The sequence below is a fragment of the Heliangelus exortis genome, chromosome 2 (genome assembly GCF_036169615.1).
Source record: "Heliangelus exortis chromosome 2, bHelExo1.hap1, whole genome shotgun sequence".
Lineage (NCBI taxonomy): Eukaryota > Metazoa > Chordata > Aves > Apodiformes > Trochilidae > Heliangelus > Heliangelus exortis.
Window position 1 is genome coordinate 32,365,659 of NC_092423.1, and position 18,456 is coordinate 32,384,114.

At 38.4% G+C, this 18,456-nt stretch overlaps 1 protein-coding gene across 4 annotated transcripts in view; it reads right to left on the reverse strand.

Annotated features, from left to right (window-relative positions):
• RBMS3 (RNA binding motif single stranded interacting protein 3) overlaps positions 1-18,456 on the reverse strand; it is a 706,618-nt gene that overhangs the window by 482,056 nt on the left and 206,106 nt on the right. For all 4 annotated transcript variants that reach the window (XM_071735450.1, XM_071735452.1, XM_071735451.1 and 1 more), the window contains one exon: positions 10,389-10,562. In XM_071735450.1, the coding sequence (XP_071591551.1) occupies positions 10,389-10,562 (174 nt within the window). The remainder of the gene's footprint in view (positions 1-10,388; positions 10,563-18,456) is intronic.

Sequence of the window (18,456 nt, forward strand, 5' to 3'; positions counted from 1 at the left end):
TGAATCTAGCCCTTCATCCAGCTATATACAATATGAGGATTTCTACTAGTGTGGCTTCTGAAGAAAGAGGAGTTTTCAACCAAAGAAACACTACCTTGATAGTAAAGCAAAAAAAAAAAAAAAAGAAATGATGTGCTTTCTAGAAGTTTAAAAGAGCCTACTTTTAAAATAAATCATGACAATACAAAAAATTCTGCTGTACATCTAAAAGCTTGTGGGCAAATTTTCTCATTTATGTGACAGAAATCAAGAAATAAAAGAAGACTGGGGGATAAATAGGGCCACAGAAAGCTTCAGTAGTAGAACATAACACAGAGAAGTGAAAATGCTGGAACAGACCACAACCTAGGTCTCCTGACAACTTTCACACAGTTTGACAGAATCATAGAACCACTGAGGCTGGAAAAGCCCTTTAAGATGACCCAGTCTAACCATAGAGAGTTTGTGACCATGCTGAACAGAAAGGATGGGGTTTGCTCTTACTGACTGCAAGCACTTGGCAGAGAGATCTGCAGCAGCTCTGGTTTCATCACAGCTATGCTGGCAGACATCCAAGCAAAGGTCACCAGAAAGCAGAAGGACATAGTCTCAACAGAATATTTGCCTCTGGTGCCAGGAGATTCCCAACACCTGACCATGCCAATGGGCTAATGTTTAAAATGATGAGGGGGAAAAAAAAAAAAAAAGTATGAAAGGTAAAAATACTGTAGAGAATATCGGCAAAGATCTTTTCAATATTTTCAGGCCCTTTTAAATTTTTTCCTCTTTCACAGAAGCTGCCTGTATAGTCCCAGAACATAGGTATTTGGACATGAGTGGACTAAATGGAAAATATTCTGTTCCTTGTGTCCTTGTGTAACCTACAAGTAGTCTATCTGGCAAAATTCAGGCAGTCCATCTTGCAGCTATGAGGAGGAACACCATGGAAAACTATACTAAAATTTTGACATCCCCCAAATAAAATAAATGCAAAGAAACAATGAAGTGATGTCTTGCGGGGAGGTGCCCTTGAAGGAACTGCTTTTCTTTTTCCCAAAAGCATAAATGTCAGTATTTAACATCCTAAATGAGAACATGATAAAGCACAGAAGAAAGACACTGGTTAAAAATAATGAAACTAACCATACTGACTTTCAGCTAGAAGTTTTGGACTTCAAGAAACACCTCCATCCCCTTTTGGTTACAAATTTTAGGACAAAATTTAACACTGTCTAAATATAATCTTGGAAAAATAAAGAAAAACAGCCTGGTCTGACAGAAAAGGCACCAACTTGTACTTAAAGAAAACCAAAGCCGACTGCCATTCTTTTCCTTCAAAAGCTGCATGACCTTGGGTGTGATCCCTTCTCTCAGTGCTCCTGCTTCCATTCCTGTTTTGTCTCAGCTAGTTACATGCTTTGTGACAAGGTACCTCCTTTTGCAGTATGCTGGTACGTTTCTGAGGTCAATAGAGTCCTTATCCAGGAAAAAAATCAATGGACAAATGCAATGTGTTGTTCCCCAAGTAGTGGCTTTCCCTCTCAAAAACTCCAGCTCCTTCCATCCTGTGTCCTTTGGGAACAACTTCCAAACAATTCTTCCAGTCTCCCCAGTGTGGAGCATGTCCTCCCTCAGTAACCTGCACCTTAGAACTGGCCAAAAGTAGATAAATGGCTGGGAAACCTGCCCAAGACAGACACAAAGATCACATTATCTCCCAAGTTGTTTCTTTTAAAGAAAACCCAGCCAATAAAACCAAAAGCAAACTTTTCAAGAAAGATGATCAAGTTCAAAATTCAGATTGCTTAGCAGATTAAGCACACCCACGCAAGGAACTCAAGCATTTTGATCTTCTTCAGATCTTGTGCTTCAAAGTTTTTAAATAGATGTGGAAAATATGCCAGAAAATAGCAAGTGACAAGTGATATTTGGCTAGGATTCGAGTTTCCAGTAAAGCAAAATTTGAAATTTGTTAATGGTAAAAACCTGAAATTTCATCTAAAGGACCATTTCAGTTTTGACAAATCAGTATTTCCCACAGACATGCATTTCTTCCAGCTCTGTTTGTAAACAGAAGTCACTGTTGACAGTACTGTTGAATATCATCCCATTTGCAAGACTGGTGTAAGTAAAACCCCAAGGCAAGGAGGCAAGTCTTTAATGCAAAAAGAAAATTTTCATCCCTTATGCCTTCACCATTTGGGTTGGTTTATATTAAATCAATACTCCCAACGAAAATTAAGGAAGAAGCAAAATTATTCAAAGTGGTATTTACTCAGACTAGTCCAAAACTCTTCACCCTGGTGAGCAGCAATACAACAAGAAGACCTCCCAAGAATGTTAATTATTTAAAATAAAAGCAGCAGAATTGCTGGGCTTTTGAAATAATCACTTTCATAAAGTGTCAGGGGTCTCCAAAATATGTGAGAGGTTGGCAAGTTCGTGACACCTACTCTGGTATCCTAATACCTGGATTTTCTCTGGAGTCTGAAGAAACTCATCAAGTTTACTAAGAAATCCTAAAGGCAATCTGGCTTACTGAAAACAAGATGGAGAAGCTACATTGGAACCGTGGACTTCCTATTTGCTAAATTAAAGCAGAAAACCAAAACCAAAACAAACATTAAAAGCATGTATATGCTTATATATAGACACACACATGCATGAATGCAGACATAAATATATGTAGAGATGTGTATAGGCAGATATATATCTGTATCTGTAAATTATAGACGTTTACAGAGATCTGTATTTACTGCCTCCTACAAGTCTAAATTTAAGGAATTTTCTTCCCTTCTTTAAAGAAGACAAAAAAAACCCCAAACAAACAAAAAACCCACGAGGTTTGTATTTTTCAAGACTATTAAAAAATACCTTCTTTCTGTGTGCATCTGCCACTTCAGTATGCAAGAAAATAAATTTGGAAGTATATGAAGCCTGCTTGAAAACAAAAAGCTCCCATGTCTAAAATGGTTGGCTTTATTAACACTAGGAGGTGGTGAGAAAACTTACAGTAGTATACATTTTACTAATAATGTGGATATATATCTGTGGGTATATTTTGGTCATTTCAAAGATTTAAATTATACATTTTTCTCAAAGAAACCTTTCTTACTGAAAATAAGTGCACAAGTGTTACATATAGAGGGTTTTCTTCCAACTGTGTTAATATTAATAGTTAAGAAAAAAATATTTTGTTCTGAGTTTTCTGTGGAAAATATGAATTTCTTCTCTTTAAAAACAAGCTAGGAGCACCACTATAGAAGCCATCAACAAATATCAATCCACAACATTAATTATTTAATCTGCTGAGAAACAATAACATGACATAATATATGTGATGTATAAATGAATAGTGGATACAAGAAAAAATTTAATTAAAACAACGTTCACACCTGAAAATCATAATTCTGAAACTACACATCTCCAAACTCAAATTTAAGTGGAACATCTTAATTCCTCCAGACTTTCTGAAAAATATTTTTTGCAAGTCAGTCGAAATGTTTTGTGCTATCTGTTCTCTCCACTCTGAGAGGTCTTGACATTTCTGAGCAGGGCAATCAACTGCAAACTGTAATTACCACCCACCAAAAGTCTTTCCATGAAAGGAAAACTTCATTTAGTCAACCTGTACCCCCCCTGGGCAGGGGCCTCTCCTACATCCCCCTTAGCCCTCCTGGGTCTGGCAGGCAGCATCCACAGCATTTTACCTTTGCAGGAGCCAAGCAAAGCCATAGACAGCACTTAACACAATTATCACAGTATCAGATATTTATATTTTTAAATAAAACTACTCTGAGGTAAAATACAATAAACTGCTTTAACTAAAGTCCTATATTACTGGTGACTTTGCCCTACAATCCTTCACGGAAGTTCAATTTCAAAGCTTAATACACAAAACAAATATGATGGATACCTCAGAGGCTGAATGTAAAACACATTCTTGGGCTTTGTGATTTTTTAATTTTTTTTTTAAGGCCTGGCCAAGTTTTAATGGGCTGTCACACACGAATGATTATGAAAGCACTACAATGAACTGAGCTGATAAGCTGATCTGATCAGAATTAACTGCATGTGATTGCTGCTTTGAAAAGCTGGCCCAAAGAGGCAGCATTGAAAGCAATCTCACAAGTCACTGGTACCACTTGCCTCAGCTATAAGTAAGCACAGATGGTGAGAAAAGTTAATTAAGGGACATATTTGTTTGGGGGTTTGAAATTTCCAACCTCTCTTCTCCAAAGGAGCTAAGCCACGGCGAAAATGTGTTTTACGTTTGCTGCCTAATAAGTTCATGTTTTTGAGGCTCTGTTCTTGTAGATGTAGGTAATAGATAACCATAGGATAAAAAATTTATGTCAGCAGTTAGCATATGGATTGGCACTTGGTCACTAAGCTACTCGTTGCACCTGACAGCTACAACATCTTATCAATTAAAATATTAATTTCTCCACAATTCTTCATTTACTTTCCTCCTACCCAGCACAGCTTTTATCTTATACCACAACTTACACCCAGCTACTGAGATCTCATTCTCACTGTAATCACTGCCTCTTTCTTTTGCTCCCTCACTTCTTCTTGAAGTATTTCATAAGGAACATACCAGCAATTGTAAAAAATAACTTCTGGTTTTTTCTCCTGGTTAGGAAGTCTCTTCCCTGCCTCTCTGCAACCCACACTTGACCTTTCTCCCCCCACCCCAGATTAAATAATGATATTCTGAAGCTTGGGCTATGACAGAGCTCCAAAAAGTCATTACCATCTTTAAAGGATCAAAATATATCTCTCACACTTCATATACTGTAAGACTGTCATGCAGCAGACATTTTTTTCAATGGTCCTTCAATGGCAAATATTCTTGAGACCCATTTCCATTTTTTTTAAACCTGTGTTTATTATAATGACAAAGGCCAGCAGCACACAATACTGGCTACAGAGTGGTAGGGATCAATTTCCCATGCAAGGCCATTATAGGTAAGAATGAGTTAAAGTTAAGGATGGAGAAAACAGAGATTTCAGGACATCAAGTGAAATTGAGAGGCTCTTAGAGAGACATTTCCAATTCATGTCTACTGTACTATTTATTTCCTTTCCTCTTTCCTATCATTGCTGATTATAAAGATGTGCATGAGTAAAAGGAAGTTTCTTCATCTCTAATCAGACCAGCTCTATTTCATGAAATCCACCGTTTGTGACACTACAAAATGGATCAGGAAGGAGGCTCAAGCCAGATCAGAATGTGACAGCTTCTGTTTAAACAGATATGTTGGAAATTAATGATGATAGAAGACAGTATTAGACTGCATAAGCATAATTCTCAGCACTGCTTCATTCTCTAAAAAGGTGCAAGAGACTTACTAACTGGAAAGATCTCAGTATTAAAAACAACAAATTGGAGTGCTGATCTGTTCTACTTATACTTCTAGAGAAATAAAGGCCAGTTTTGAACAGGACACCCATTCTATATGTATTGAACACTGTCTGGATTTAAGAAAAGTTGCTTCTTAAAACCTTATGTTTGCCTTTTATTGTATGATTACATAATTTAGAGTCTATCTTAAGAATTTGGCATGTATCAGTATATTGCTTCTGTCAGTCTTACTTTTGTGCTGCAGAACTGATTTTGAGTTGGATATTACACTTACCAGAATGTGTTCCCTAACTAGATTTACATTTCAGATGACAAGAACATGTTAGACGACCAGATATTGACCAGCCCTACATTGAGAACCTTCCTATATCATTCTGCAAGGATTTCAGCCAAAAATTGTTTTGTGTCCATCAATACATACATAAACTAATAATGTAGCCATTAGGTATATGTGTATACATGCAATTAGTAATTGTGTCTCATGATCCCAGGTGGTCCCTAAACACTGTTACCTAATCACATAAAAATGGCAGGTTTCCTAATTTTATAAATATACACAAAATAAGTTGTTAAAAAAGTCAATCATTGAGAAATCAGTACAGATGTTAGTCCAGTTTGTGTGGTAATAATCAAAACAGTCAGTTTACATGAAGCATTACAGCTGTGCAATATTAGTCCTGCAGTTCTTTCACCAGCAATGAGGGTTACCTACCCGTCACTGGAAATTTTCCCTATGGACTCTGCATAGTCATGCTGACAGTAAGTAGGACCTTCCATTAGCGTTGCCCACAGTGCCACCCTTGCTCCCTTTCTTTCTGCTTTTTTTGTCCAAGAATTGCCAGTAAGAAAGTGTAAAAGGAGCTACAGCTCCTTCTGCTGGGTCTTAAAAGTCCTAAGACTGAAGGTTTGAGAGCCTGCTAGGGCTCAGAGAAGTGAGTGCAAGAAGGCTGCTAGTGTCTCATAGAGCTTTGCATCAGTTCACTTTTTTGAATCCTGCTTTGCTCATTCCCACTAATAGCATAATTTCAGAAGCAATCACGCATGTAAAGAAGTTAGCAGAAAGAAGTCTGGGGACAGGCTGTTGGAATGGGGACAGAAGCACTGCTAAGCAAACTGATTGTCTGATCCACATATGACATCTCAGATGTAACAGCTTGTAAACATTATCTGTAGAGCTCCAAATAATAACTTTACAGATTTAACCAATCATGCTTTGAAGGCTGTCACTGACCTACTGGAGCATGACCAAATCCCTTTAGAGTACAGAATAGATTCTAGCAGAAAGGTTTACACACGCTGAGTTGCATATCTAGACAAGAAATCCAAATACATCACATATGCTACAGAGATGTATGCACATGAAAAAATTAATACATTCAACTAAATTCATAGCCCCTTGGGCCTGTAACAAAGGTTTCAAACCTTGAAGGGGAACTCAGTCTGTAACAGCACTGTGTGCATCATCAAAGAGTATCACATTGCCAAATTCCTTTGTAAGTAAGGACTCACTTCTACTTAAGTGAGCGTGGCAGATCTCTGTGACTGCTACATGAATATTCAAGGAAGATATAAGAGACTCCGTTCCAATTTCAACTGAAATAGTCAAAAGCAGATGAGGTCTCTGTTTTGTCTGCCCACTTTACACATGTACTTCTTTAAAATTACAGCACAACCTACACAACCTAAGTAGTTATTTGTTACAGTTAATTCACTGGACAAGATTTCATAAAATCTGATGAAATCTGCAAAATGCAGAAAAAGGGGTATTAAGGGAGTCTTTGAGACAGTGGAAAAAGCATGAGTAGGAAACCTGAACAGATGTGAAAGTGCTCAGAGGACTGTTCCTGTCTTGCCCAGCAGGGATAATCAGATTTACTTTGGCTATTTTTCATCTTCCCTTTTATCTTGCTTATGTGAAGAAAGTTTAAGAGCAAAATACGTAGATGGTTAGATGTGTCCTCCTATTCTGAGTACTAAATGCTGCATTTGCCTGGCTGCAAGCCTCTACAATTAAATGCCAGGGGAATATGTAGCCCTTGATATCAAAAACAAGTTGCCATATAATTTGTAAGGGCCATCTACCACATTATCACTCATATTAATATACAGAGATTCTACAGGGTATCCTTCTTCTCAGTATAGCTAGAAGTTAGCATATTCTTGTTTGTTCAAAAACTTGATTGCATTGTTGACTAGGATGATGTGCAGTCTTTTTTACCCCCACAGATAACTCCAGGAGCTGAAAACTACTCTGTTTAAAGAAACTTACTGTTTTTCTTTTCTTTCCTAGCATGAAAAGACTGCTTTTAATCGGTGATTGTGGCACTGTGGAAGAGAAGTGCAGAGTGTGATCTCCTATAAAATAAAATTAAATCCCCATTTTTGTCTGAGACATATTTCTCAGGACCAGCCAGGGTAATAAGGGTCTCTTAGACTAAAGTTTGTACGATTTTTTTTTCTTATTTAGCAAAAAAAAAAAAAAATAATTAGAGAATTAAAAAAATTTATTTATTAACATTTGGCCAAATTAACATTAATCTTCTTTGTCTCCTTCAGCTTTTCTCCAAACAGTAGAGAAATCCAAAGCTTTTCTCTTGGTTCTCTCTCCAGGGACTAATACCTTTAAGTACTTCAAGGCCAAATCCAACTCCCTGACATTTGTCTGCCTTGAACTTGCAAAGCATTCGTAAGTTGGTTAGCCTCCAAAGTGTCAAGAAACTCCAATGATCTTTAGACATAATCCATGTGGGAGGTTTTGCAAAAACAGCTTCATACAGCAATAAGACCTACAGCTTGTTCTGGTGAACCCGTGTCAGATGAGGGCAAATAAAATCCTCCAAGGTGTAGTAGATAGAGTGTTGAGCATGTTACACCGGGAAGATTCATGAATAAAGGAGTTCCTCTGTATCCATATTTTGTTGTTGTCATCTAGCATAAAAGTTTTTGCTTGACCCTAGGTTAAATCTAAGTTAGAAACAGGAACAACTGGACTGATTCTAACTTTATCTTATACACTCCAATAGATATTCAAGCAAATATTTAGGCACTGCTTTCTTTTGGAAACTTGAACTTCATCTGACACTGCAGGAGGGAGGAGCTGAGTTTGCTGAAGTGCATTGCCCCTCAGAGTGTGCAGAAGTAAGGAAAGTATGAGAAAACTACATGATCACAATGGTAGGCACTTCAGTGACTGCTATCCTGTCACAGCTCCTCACCACCAACCTGGAAATCAGTCCACTCATCGGCTCAGTAGCACCTCAGCAGAACTCCTCAGGTGAGTGGGAGGTGAGAAGTGTGCCAAGTTTTCTAAACCCAGGGGTGCTGAGGGCAGGACTCATCGAGCAATCTGCAGAGAGGTTTATGCAACTCTGGCTATTCTGAAATCTCTACTTTCCAGCAATCAACTAAACCAGCTTCCAGACTGACATCATTTCCTATGACTACGTATTAGAGTGCTCAATGAAAACAAATATCGTATAGGTAAAGCAATTCTTGTTGAGGTATCAGCAACTTTAGGCTACACAAGGGAAAGAGGAATTGTGGAATTAGTCTAAAAAAGACTCCCATGCCTTGACTGACATCTTATTTCATGTGGATACAGAGATGTCACCATTTTAAACCATCTTTTGGGCAGTATAGCATTCTTGTACACTCTTGCTATGTAGAATCAAAGCTTGGCTCACATAGAATAATATTTATTCTAAATGTTCAAAGTTAAGGAGGTCTTAATGACTTGAATACCTACAGTTTAAGTTAAATTAAGCTGTACAGAGACTCTTTTCTAGCCATCATTCTAAATGAAGAAAATATCTGTGCCCTTCTGATGCCAGTTACTGTTTTTTCCCTCACAACAGTTTTTATCATTTCAACGACATCATAATGGAATTGAGCAAACAGGAGAATTCATAGAGTTGTTTAATTCACTCTGAGATCTCACTGCCTCAGAAAAGAGATAAGATTTTACAAATTTATTCCCCCTTTTTTATTTCAATTACCATGTTAACGCTTCAGACAACTCCTAACCCAAACTTCTGGCCAAAAGTCTGTTGGCAGGCAAGGTAGCAGATTTAAATCAAATCACAAAGATCTTGCAATAAGATTGCATAGGACAATTTCCCCTCTGCAGTGAAAGCTGCACTTTCCCCTATTTTCCTACTGGAATTCACTATAGGCTGACAAAACCTCATTACATACACATGACAGGATGTTAAGATAGTATGTCCTTTAAGAAGTGCTAACAAAATCCAAAGCTAAGTTCAAACCCAAACATGAAAACAACAAAGTGTGGAATGGGAGAAAAGAAAGACTGCTTACACAAACAAGTCTTCTCCAGTTAACTCAGTCTTTCAAAATCAGAAATGAAAAGATCTAAATGGCTCTGCTGTAAGCAGTCTGCAACACCAACATGACAGAACCCAACCCAACCTTCAGTTGGGACCCTTTCATGGCTGTCAAATTAAAACACACAACATTAACACCCCCCCCCCCCCATTCTTTTTTAGCTACTAATTCATGCAAATCACAGAAAACCAGTAGTCTTTGCCTAGCAACTAGGCTGCATGTTCACTAGTGGTCATAATAACGATAAATTAGTGAATATTAACAAATCTAATGATGCCCTCTTTTGCTGACTCACCCATACATTTGAAAATCTCTATCGAAATAGAAAAAAAATAATTCATTCATCTAACAGACTCATGAGAAACAGAAAAGAAGTCATCAATAATACTGCTTTCCAACCCACATCCCTGACACTGAAACCGAGGCACACAACAGTAATTTCATGTGAGGAGAAAGACTGCTAAATGTACAAAACGTGTGTATTTCTACTGAGCCATGAAACTTTCACATTTGCATACGTCTTAGACTCATTCTAATATTTTCCAGAGTTATGGTTAGTACACATGAGCTGTCCCTGACTGCTGTGGAACACAAATAGCACTGGCAAAGTGTGCTGAACTGTCAGCCCATGAGCACCTCCACCTCACAGGGAATCATAAAGCTCACTCAGGTAACAGCAGAAAAGGTTGTAATTACTCACAGCAGGATGTCCAGCACAGTAGGTGTAGCTAGCATGAGACTGGTAGTGCAAGCTTGCTCTTGGAAAGGTGTATGTATTCCAAGCAGGTTGGCTGCTATTCCACTGGGAGCTAAAGCCGGGGCTCATGGTCACTCTTGATTTACTGTTTTGGTACGTTCTCACTGTGGAGCTGGACTATCAAAAAAGAAAGAAATGCAACGTAAAAATAGCTTTTAGGGTGGAATACAAACAATGCAGCTACATATCATCATTGTGTATATTACATACTGCCACACAGTCTGGAATAAACTTGAATGCTTCCTGTAAGGTACTGAGAAAAACAAAAAAATTATTTCCTTCAAAGCTATCAGTGAAACAGCTATGTTGCTGTAGTGCCCAAAAGATAGACTGATGATTGTTAGACTTCAGGCTGGGATGTAGATCAAATAGGCAATGGATAAGTGACAGAGATGAAGGGATGTTCTGAAAATGTGTAGACATTGTAATCCTGCAAGATTAACTTCCATATATATTTATTGTAATGAACTAAATGTTGACATTTATTAAGCTCCTGAAAAATCTATGTCCATTTCATATTACGTAGCAGTTCAGGGCCAGTGGTTAGATGTACTTATTGAATTCCTGAAATCCTGTCTAGTGGCTAGGCAAGGCCAAGCCAATCACAAAGCTACCTCCCCATTTCAAATATGCAACCTTCTAAACAGATTGTGAAACTTCAGGACTTTTTAAAATAACTTAAAATGCAGAAAAAAAAAAGAAAAAAACCCTCAAAAGACCCCAAAACCAAACAAAAGCAAAATCCAAAATCTTAAATTAATTTCTTTAGAAGCTAATCCAATAATTTAATCTGAAAGTAAGACAGACTATGGATTTGTATTTCACTTTCATTCTTTCTAGCTTTCTCTCATTTTACTTTATGTTAACAGCAGTTTTCCGCATAATTTTATTAAAAATATTCCTAATAAATGCTTGCATTCGTAGGGGTGGTTTGTGAGGATAGGAAAAAAAAATTCAAAACAAGTAGAAGATGTATTAGAAATGGATGCACTTTTAGCAGATATTTAACTTGGTTTTCAAAGACATGAAAATGTACTTTTTCCTCCACACTCTGTCTGCATTTATGTTTTGCTTGCTTTGTTCTTCATTGGCAAATGTGTTCTCAATATCCCATGCAAATTTAGACCAAATATTTGTAATTATTATAAACCCGAAACTGTTCTTTTTAAAGCGTTAAATTTACAGGGATCTTCGTAATGCAGTGAAAGCTTGAGAAACATGAATGCAAACAGTATTTCTTAGAAATGCTCATCAGTGTCCCTGTTAGTAAACTGATGCTATCAATTTCAAAAGCTATATTCAAGAATGAAGCTTCATCATTTTTTACCCTCATTTCAAAGATAACTTTTATACACAATAGATGTAGCATTAACCAAATATCAACAGGGCCACCATCAAATCAGGTGTTTCACACAGTCTAAGACTGTTCTTACCCCAGAATACTTGCAAGATAAATGAGAAGGTCAGGGAAAGGATGTAAAAGCAGAGTCTGATGCAGAAGCACAGAAAACAGCTTTGTAAACATGACTTTCATTTCAGTGCTTCAGCTCAGTTTCACTGAGAGATTAGTGAAAAGGAAGGAAAAGGGGAGAGAGAGAAGACAGAAAGGTTGCAAGGCCATGTTCTAGTTATAAAATTATACACCTCGTATAATCTTTCTCATTTTTAATACTGATTTAGATGAGGTTTTCGTAGAAGCGGCGTGCCACGCTGGCATGGGCTGAATGCTCCCTTCATTTCATTTAATTTTCAAAAGTTGAAGTACACAAAGTTTGTCTCGGTTATCAATTGCTGTATAAACTTTAAGTTCAAGAAAAGGCCACACGACTTCCTGCGTGTGTTTATTTCCTGCGCCGCCGATTAGGAAGGCTGAAAAGAGCAGTTTCCGCTCAGCAGTTCTCAATATCTCGACAGATTCGCCTCCCGCCCCCACCCCTAAGCAAAGGATTCCTGTGGTGTGATTTCTAAGGATTTAACTTACAAGTAGCTGAACACAAAGTGTATGAATGAACACTAAAACCCACACTAAACTCTCATTAGTCACTGTGTGTGACAAGTGGTTGCTTTGTTCCTACAAAAGGTTCTTTTTTTTTGGGGGGGGGGTGGGGAAGAAAAAAAAAAAGCTGCCCCTACAGTTAAGGGGGCTTATTTGAAATAAATCTTTTTGTATTAATTCAAATCATGAAAAATCAAAGGAAAGAGGCTATGGCTAGAAAAAAACCAAAACCACAAAACAAACAAAAAACCTGAATTGTTTTAATGTGTTTTTTTCTCTTTTTTTCTTTTCTTCTTTTCCTTCCCCTTTTACCATCTTTCCCCAAGGAGCAGAAACTGCATTTTTCTTCCCTTTGACATATTACTTATCTTTCAGATCGCTCCTCAAAGACAAATCTATCTTTCTGGGCCCTGGTACACTTGCTTCTACATGAGAGATGAAGGCTAGGTTTTGTTTCGGACAGATAAAGTAGGTTTTTAGCCATAATGTACTTTTCCATGTACACGTCTTCCTTTTATAAACATCAGGTATTCAAGCGTGGATGCTTATTAACTTCTCTTGAAGAGTTCATCTCCAGCTGAATATTCTGTGAATACTGAGCTGCAATATTCTAACAATAGCTTTCCTCCTTCTTATTTTTTCTGATGGGTCCACATTGTATGGATCAGTTGAAAATATCTGAGGCTGATGGGATGTGGAGATGCACTGTCAGCTATGATAATTGTTAACTGATTATTTTCACTAGGGCAGGCAGCAAACCCCACTACAATAAGGATAGATGTGTATTAGCGTTATACAGATGTGCACAATAGCTGTTCATGTATTAGACAACAGGAGCAAATATACAGCTGTGCTTTTAAACATCCTGTCCCAGGTGCTGAACAACCTTTTGCCTGTTGACCGAGCTTTGTTTCACGCTTGCGTGCTACACAAAACACTTTCTCATATCTGCCACCATGCTGGACTCACCTGCTAAACCCAGCACAATAACAAGCCCCCCTTGGTCCCCTTTCTGCTCCCCTGCCCCAGCTCCCACCTCATGAGAAACAGCGACCGTGCAGCTTCCTCAGGATGCTGAGATGGGAAGCAAGATCCCATGTAGTCCCAGTTCCCCTCAGGGTAATTCCCTTCTCCCTGGCAAGGAGAGCCCTCGGCTCTGAACAGCTTTGTTGTAGGGATACTATTTCTGACCTGATAAAAGCTTTTCTCTTTCTGCTGGCTTAGCTCCAGGAAAAAAAAAAAATCAAAACCAAAGCAAAATGAACCCATACAAGAGTCAATACATGAAGACACTCCCAGGATAATTTGCTTTGATATCTTGAAGCTATCCAGATTGTCAGCCAGAGAAAAGAGGCATCTCCAGCACCAGCCATTAAGTCCTAGGACAGCCTGGTCACCCGTGGCTCTAACCACAGATGCTTGGGGAGCTAAGAGGCGAGATCAGAGACCCCAAAAGTCAATGTGTTGAATTCAAGGTGTTGTCTGAACAAGAAAACACTGCACACCTCTGCAGCCTTCCCAGCTCAGCTCAGAAGTGCTGGTGGGAAAAACACTGGGCCAAATGAGAGATCTGGGAGGGAAAAATAGTGCACTGAGAGTAGATGCCCAGACACTGGCAGCATGGGGTGCAGGGTGGCCTCTGTGAGGAGAGGCCAGAGCTGCCCCATGCCAGACACAGCCAGTTCCAGCTGGCTCCCACTGCAGGGCATGGCTGAGCCTCTCTGACCAGATGGTGGCACCTCTGGAAAAACATTAAAGAAGGGGCAAAATGCTGCCTGGGAGTGAGGAAAAAAATGAGAAACATCCCCACAAGCACCCAGGGGAGAGTAGAAGGAGGATGAGAAGGCTCTCCTGCAGCCCCTGGAGAGCCCACCTGGAGCAGGTATGACAGGATCCAGAGAGGATGCTGTCTTAAAGGAACAGAGGACCATGCTGTAGAAGGGAAAAAGCATGAGGAGAAAGAGAGCAGAGCCCATCTCCCCATACTGCTAGGGCTGGGAAGTGGGGACATGGTCAGGAATGGAGGAATGAAGTTGACCCTGAGAAAAAGGGGTGGGGAGGAGGTACTGTCTTAATGTCTCCTTGCTTCTCACTACCTAAGCTTATTTTAATTTGCAACAAACTAATTTGCCCCAAGGTAAGCCTGGCTTTGCCAGTGACAGTAATTAATTCTAAGTCATCTCCCTGTCTTTATCTCGACACAGGAGCTTTTCTATCTTATTCTCTGTCCCCATTTTCTTGAGAAAGGGGAGTGAAAGATCTGTTGGGTGGGTGTCTGGCTGCCAGCAGAGATAAACCCACAACAAACTTGCAGGTCTTATGAAACACAGGCTTTTGTTCATGATCTGAAAGTGCATCTATTTCACCCTAGCTCTATTGATTACTCCAATAAAACATATCACCTCTCCCCATAACCCTGTCTTGTTTATATCTCTTAGGTTTTCAGTGGTCAGCTACTGCTGCCACTCCTGGCACAACCTGACCAGCTTTTCTCAGAAAACTTCTGTAGAATTTATCAAATTACAACCAAAAAAGAAAGTGCTACCCTCCTTGCTATCTTTTGCCAGAAACAACAAATGTTACAAAACTAGGGGAGAATTTTCTTTTCCTCTAGTACCTTTATACCTTAAAGGTGTGATGCAATCTAAAATTTAATTCAGTTATTTGTAAATGTCTAAGCATATTTTAAAATAATTTTTGACCCTTTTTTTCCTGTGCCTTAATTTTTCTGTCTTATAAATATGGATAATATTGCTTTAAAACTTCTAGGCTAACCTTTCCTCACTTTTATATAAGTTTTGAATGCTTTTGGACAGAAACATGAGTGAAATGCAAAAATTTATTAGCATAATTACTATTTATTGAGCTTAACTGCTTTCAGTGCTTAGCACTCTTAATAGCTGATGTGTGAAGTCTAGCAGTGCAAAAAATAGAACAGGGTATTTATGGAAAATTTTTATCTTCAAAGCACTATACAAATGTTAAATGGTGGCAAAACTTTTGACTGGTGAAATATTTCTAACTTTTAAAGACATGTTTAGTAGATGTAAGGACTAGAAGCCACTTCTTTCTATCTGTATGTGAATAAAGCACACCATTTGCCTAGGACATTAAGCAACATAAATAGTTCTGACACAGACTTAGTCTTCATGTCACCTGCTTCCAATGTATCACTGGTTTCCAATACAGCATCAATATACAGTAAACTAATGGTAAAAATAAGTGCTAATTCTTAAATTATACATTATGTCAAATACAAGACTGGCTACATCTCTCCTACATCCTTCTGCCAACTATTCCAAAATGCACTCATTACCACTGGCTTTGGCAGTCCAAAAGAAGAGAGAGTCTCAAATATTCTGCTCTATGTTACCTCTGTACTTGCATTGACTTAAAAAAAAATTGAAAAATTCAAAACATAAGTAGGATTAAAGAGGTGTAAGCAACATCTGAATTCATCCTCCCACTAACTCATCTTTTAAAAGTAACTCCCAGAGCTATGATGTTTTTTTATTAGCCCACACAATTTGAGCTCTCTCCAGTCCCTGGGATTTTGATTACAGAACGGTGCTGTCTTCAGTTGCATCTTCTGGGTTTTTTTGTGAAAGAAGTTGTGTTTGAAAGGGTGTTCACCCTTTTAGGTGTCAAAATGATTACAGGAGTTGGGAAAGGCCAAGCAAAGAAACTGCTATTCTGGAGACGCTGGTTGCGGGAACTCTATTTGCCTGTACTTGGATCAGACCATGATGCAAAGCACAATCCTATGCTCTAAAAAGTTTGGATGCTTTACAAAATAGTACTGTTCACATAGAAATCAAAGTTTTCCCATAACCTGGAAGTCAAAAATTAATATAGCTGCCATGAAACATTATTGCATGAACTAAGATGATGTGGTTTTTTTTTTTGCTCAGAGAAAATATGAAAATGGCATACTAAATCTGAAGTTAGTTTATCACAAAATACATGTGAGACAATTTGGGAACTGTGAAATTTGAGAGAGGGTGTTTTTTATTTATTTTGGGGTTGTTATGGGGTTTTATTTTTGGGGTTGTTATGAAACCTAAACTTGGAAGATATATCAGATTAATTTTTTTGCAATAACAGGGAAGAGGAATTTCGTGCTGCTACTTTTCCCAACATAATCTTTCATTATAGCTTGCAAAACTTTTACAGTCTAGAACCAGATGGAATCTGTTTCAATAAGAACTAAGCTCTTAATATTTGGCTACTGCAGATTTTTAGCTTGTCAAGTTTGTCTCATAACCTTTATGAAAGAACTTCAGAGACATGACTAAACTTAAGAGAAACATTGTTTATCCAGGCATGGGATTGAAACTCAATATGCTGTACCTGGAAAAACAGAAAAAGGATAAACTAAGAAATAGCATTCCAGGGAAACCACAGAGAAATGGTGAGGCTCTGTTTTATCTCCCAGCATACATACAAGGCTACAGCCCTTCCAGTGGGTCAAAGAGCACTGAGCAGTAGCCTACATCAGGCCAAGCAGCCCATTTGCCCACTTTGAGGTGGTCTCCTCAGGCTAGCCCTGCCTGGCAGACTCTCTCCAAACAGGACAAAAGGTATCCAGGCCTGCAAGGCACAACCAGCAAAACCAAGCAACTTAGAGCTGGAGACTAAAGGAAAGCCAAGTAGAGAGACTTCTTAGAATACATCCCAAATTATCTAAATAACTTAAGAGAAATCTATTCTAGAAAAGAGTCTGACACTCACTGTTATTTTTTCCCAGAGATGTGCCTTGAAAATAAAATACACACTTTTACACACTTTTCTGGTTAGAATTTCTGTAGTTTCTAGTGACTCAACCCAGTAATTCATGTTGTACTTTTAACTGCTACTTGAAACCTAAGAGCATTTTTTCCCTGGGAGATGTATGAAACATTGCTCTTGTCATTAGAGTGTCATGGGGAACTGAAAAAATGAAGGCCTTCACGGTTTGAGGAAGAGGCCATGAAGAACCTGGTTTCCTGCCTTCACACCAGTGCCAAGGAGCAAAAAATTAGTAACAAGAGACAGGCCAGTGAGAAATCAAATTAAAGCTTTAAAGTCTCCTGGCAACGTGGGTGTAATCAAAAGTTGCTGTTACCTGATGGTTACCTGATAGCAAGAGAGCGCTGCATTTCAGTCAACTTATGCACAGTTACACCTCCCCAAAAGCATTAACACCACCAGTATTTCATCAGGAAAGTTCAGTGCAAAGACTGAGTAAAGTCACAAGAAATGCTCTTGTGCTTCAAACTGGCTTCTCCAGAGTAAGAAAAGGAATTTTCCATGCGCAAGAGAAACTTGTGTTAGTCCTGTTACTTGCACTGTACCCACCAACAGGGGATGGTGAGACTTGTAGTCCTAGACCTGTCCTTTGTATGTCTTGCTTTTACAGAAGGAAAAATGAAAGGAGACTTTAAAAAGGATAATTTTGTTTGTTTATCTTCATTAGGTTATTTGTAAAAAGTAAACAGATTAAAATGTATGTTGTTAGATGGGATTCTTATTGGCTTAGTTTAAACCTTTAATTTAGTTTTGAACACAGTGAATATCTTGACTCTAAGTTCCCTTCTCCTCTCTCCTCCTCTGCCCTCCTTCACTTTGAGAGAAGCAAAGGCATGTCAAGGTTTCTTCTGTTCAGAATATTATTTAGTGAGAAATACTGTGAGAAATCTAACTCATAAGAAATTTAACCTCAGAAGGACATTAAGTATAATGTTGTAATGGTAGGTCACTAAGTAATTGTTTTCTGAAAAATAAAACACAGTAGCATCCGCTAAATTCACTCCAGCCTTTTTCACAACAGCAAGGTTAGCATTTAAAGTAGTGAAGTGTTATATTATCCCAAGATGAGCATGAACTGAGTGTTCTCAGTAACTTCTGGCAAGATAGGACTGGTTAAGACCCTGCCACATATGACCTGCATGTGGTACATAGTTCTGATTTCTAAAGTCACCCATATAAAATAATGCATCAATGAAATATTCCTATGAATGCACCAACATCTCATCT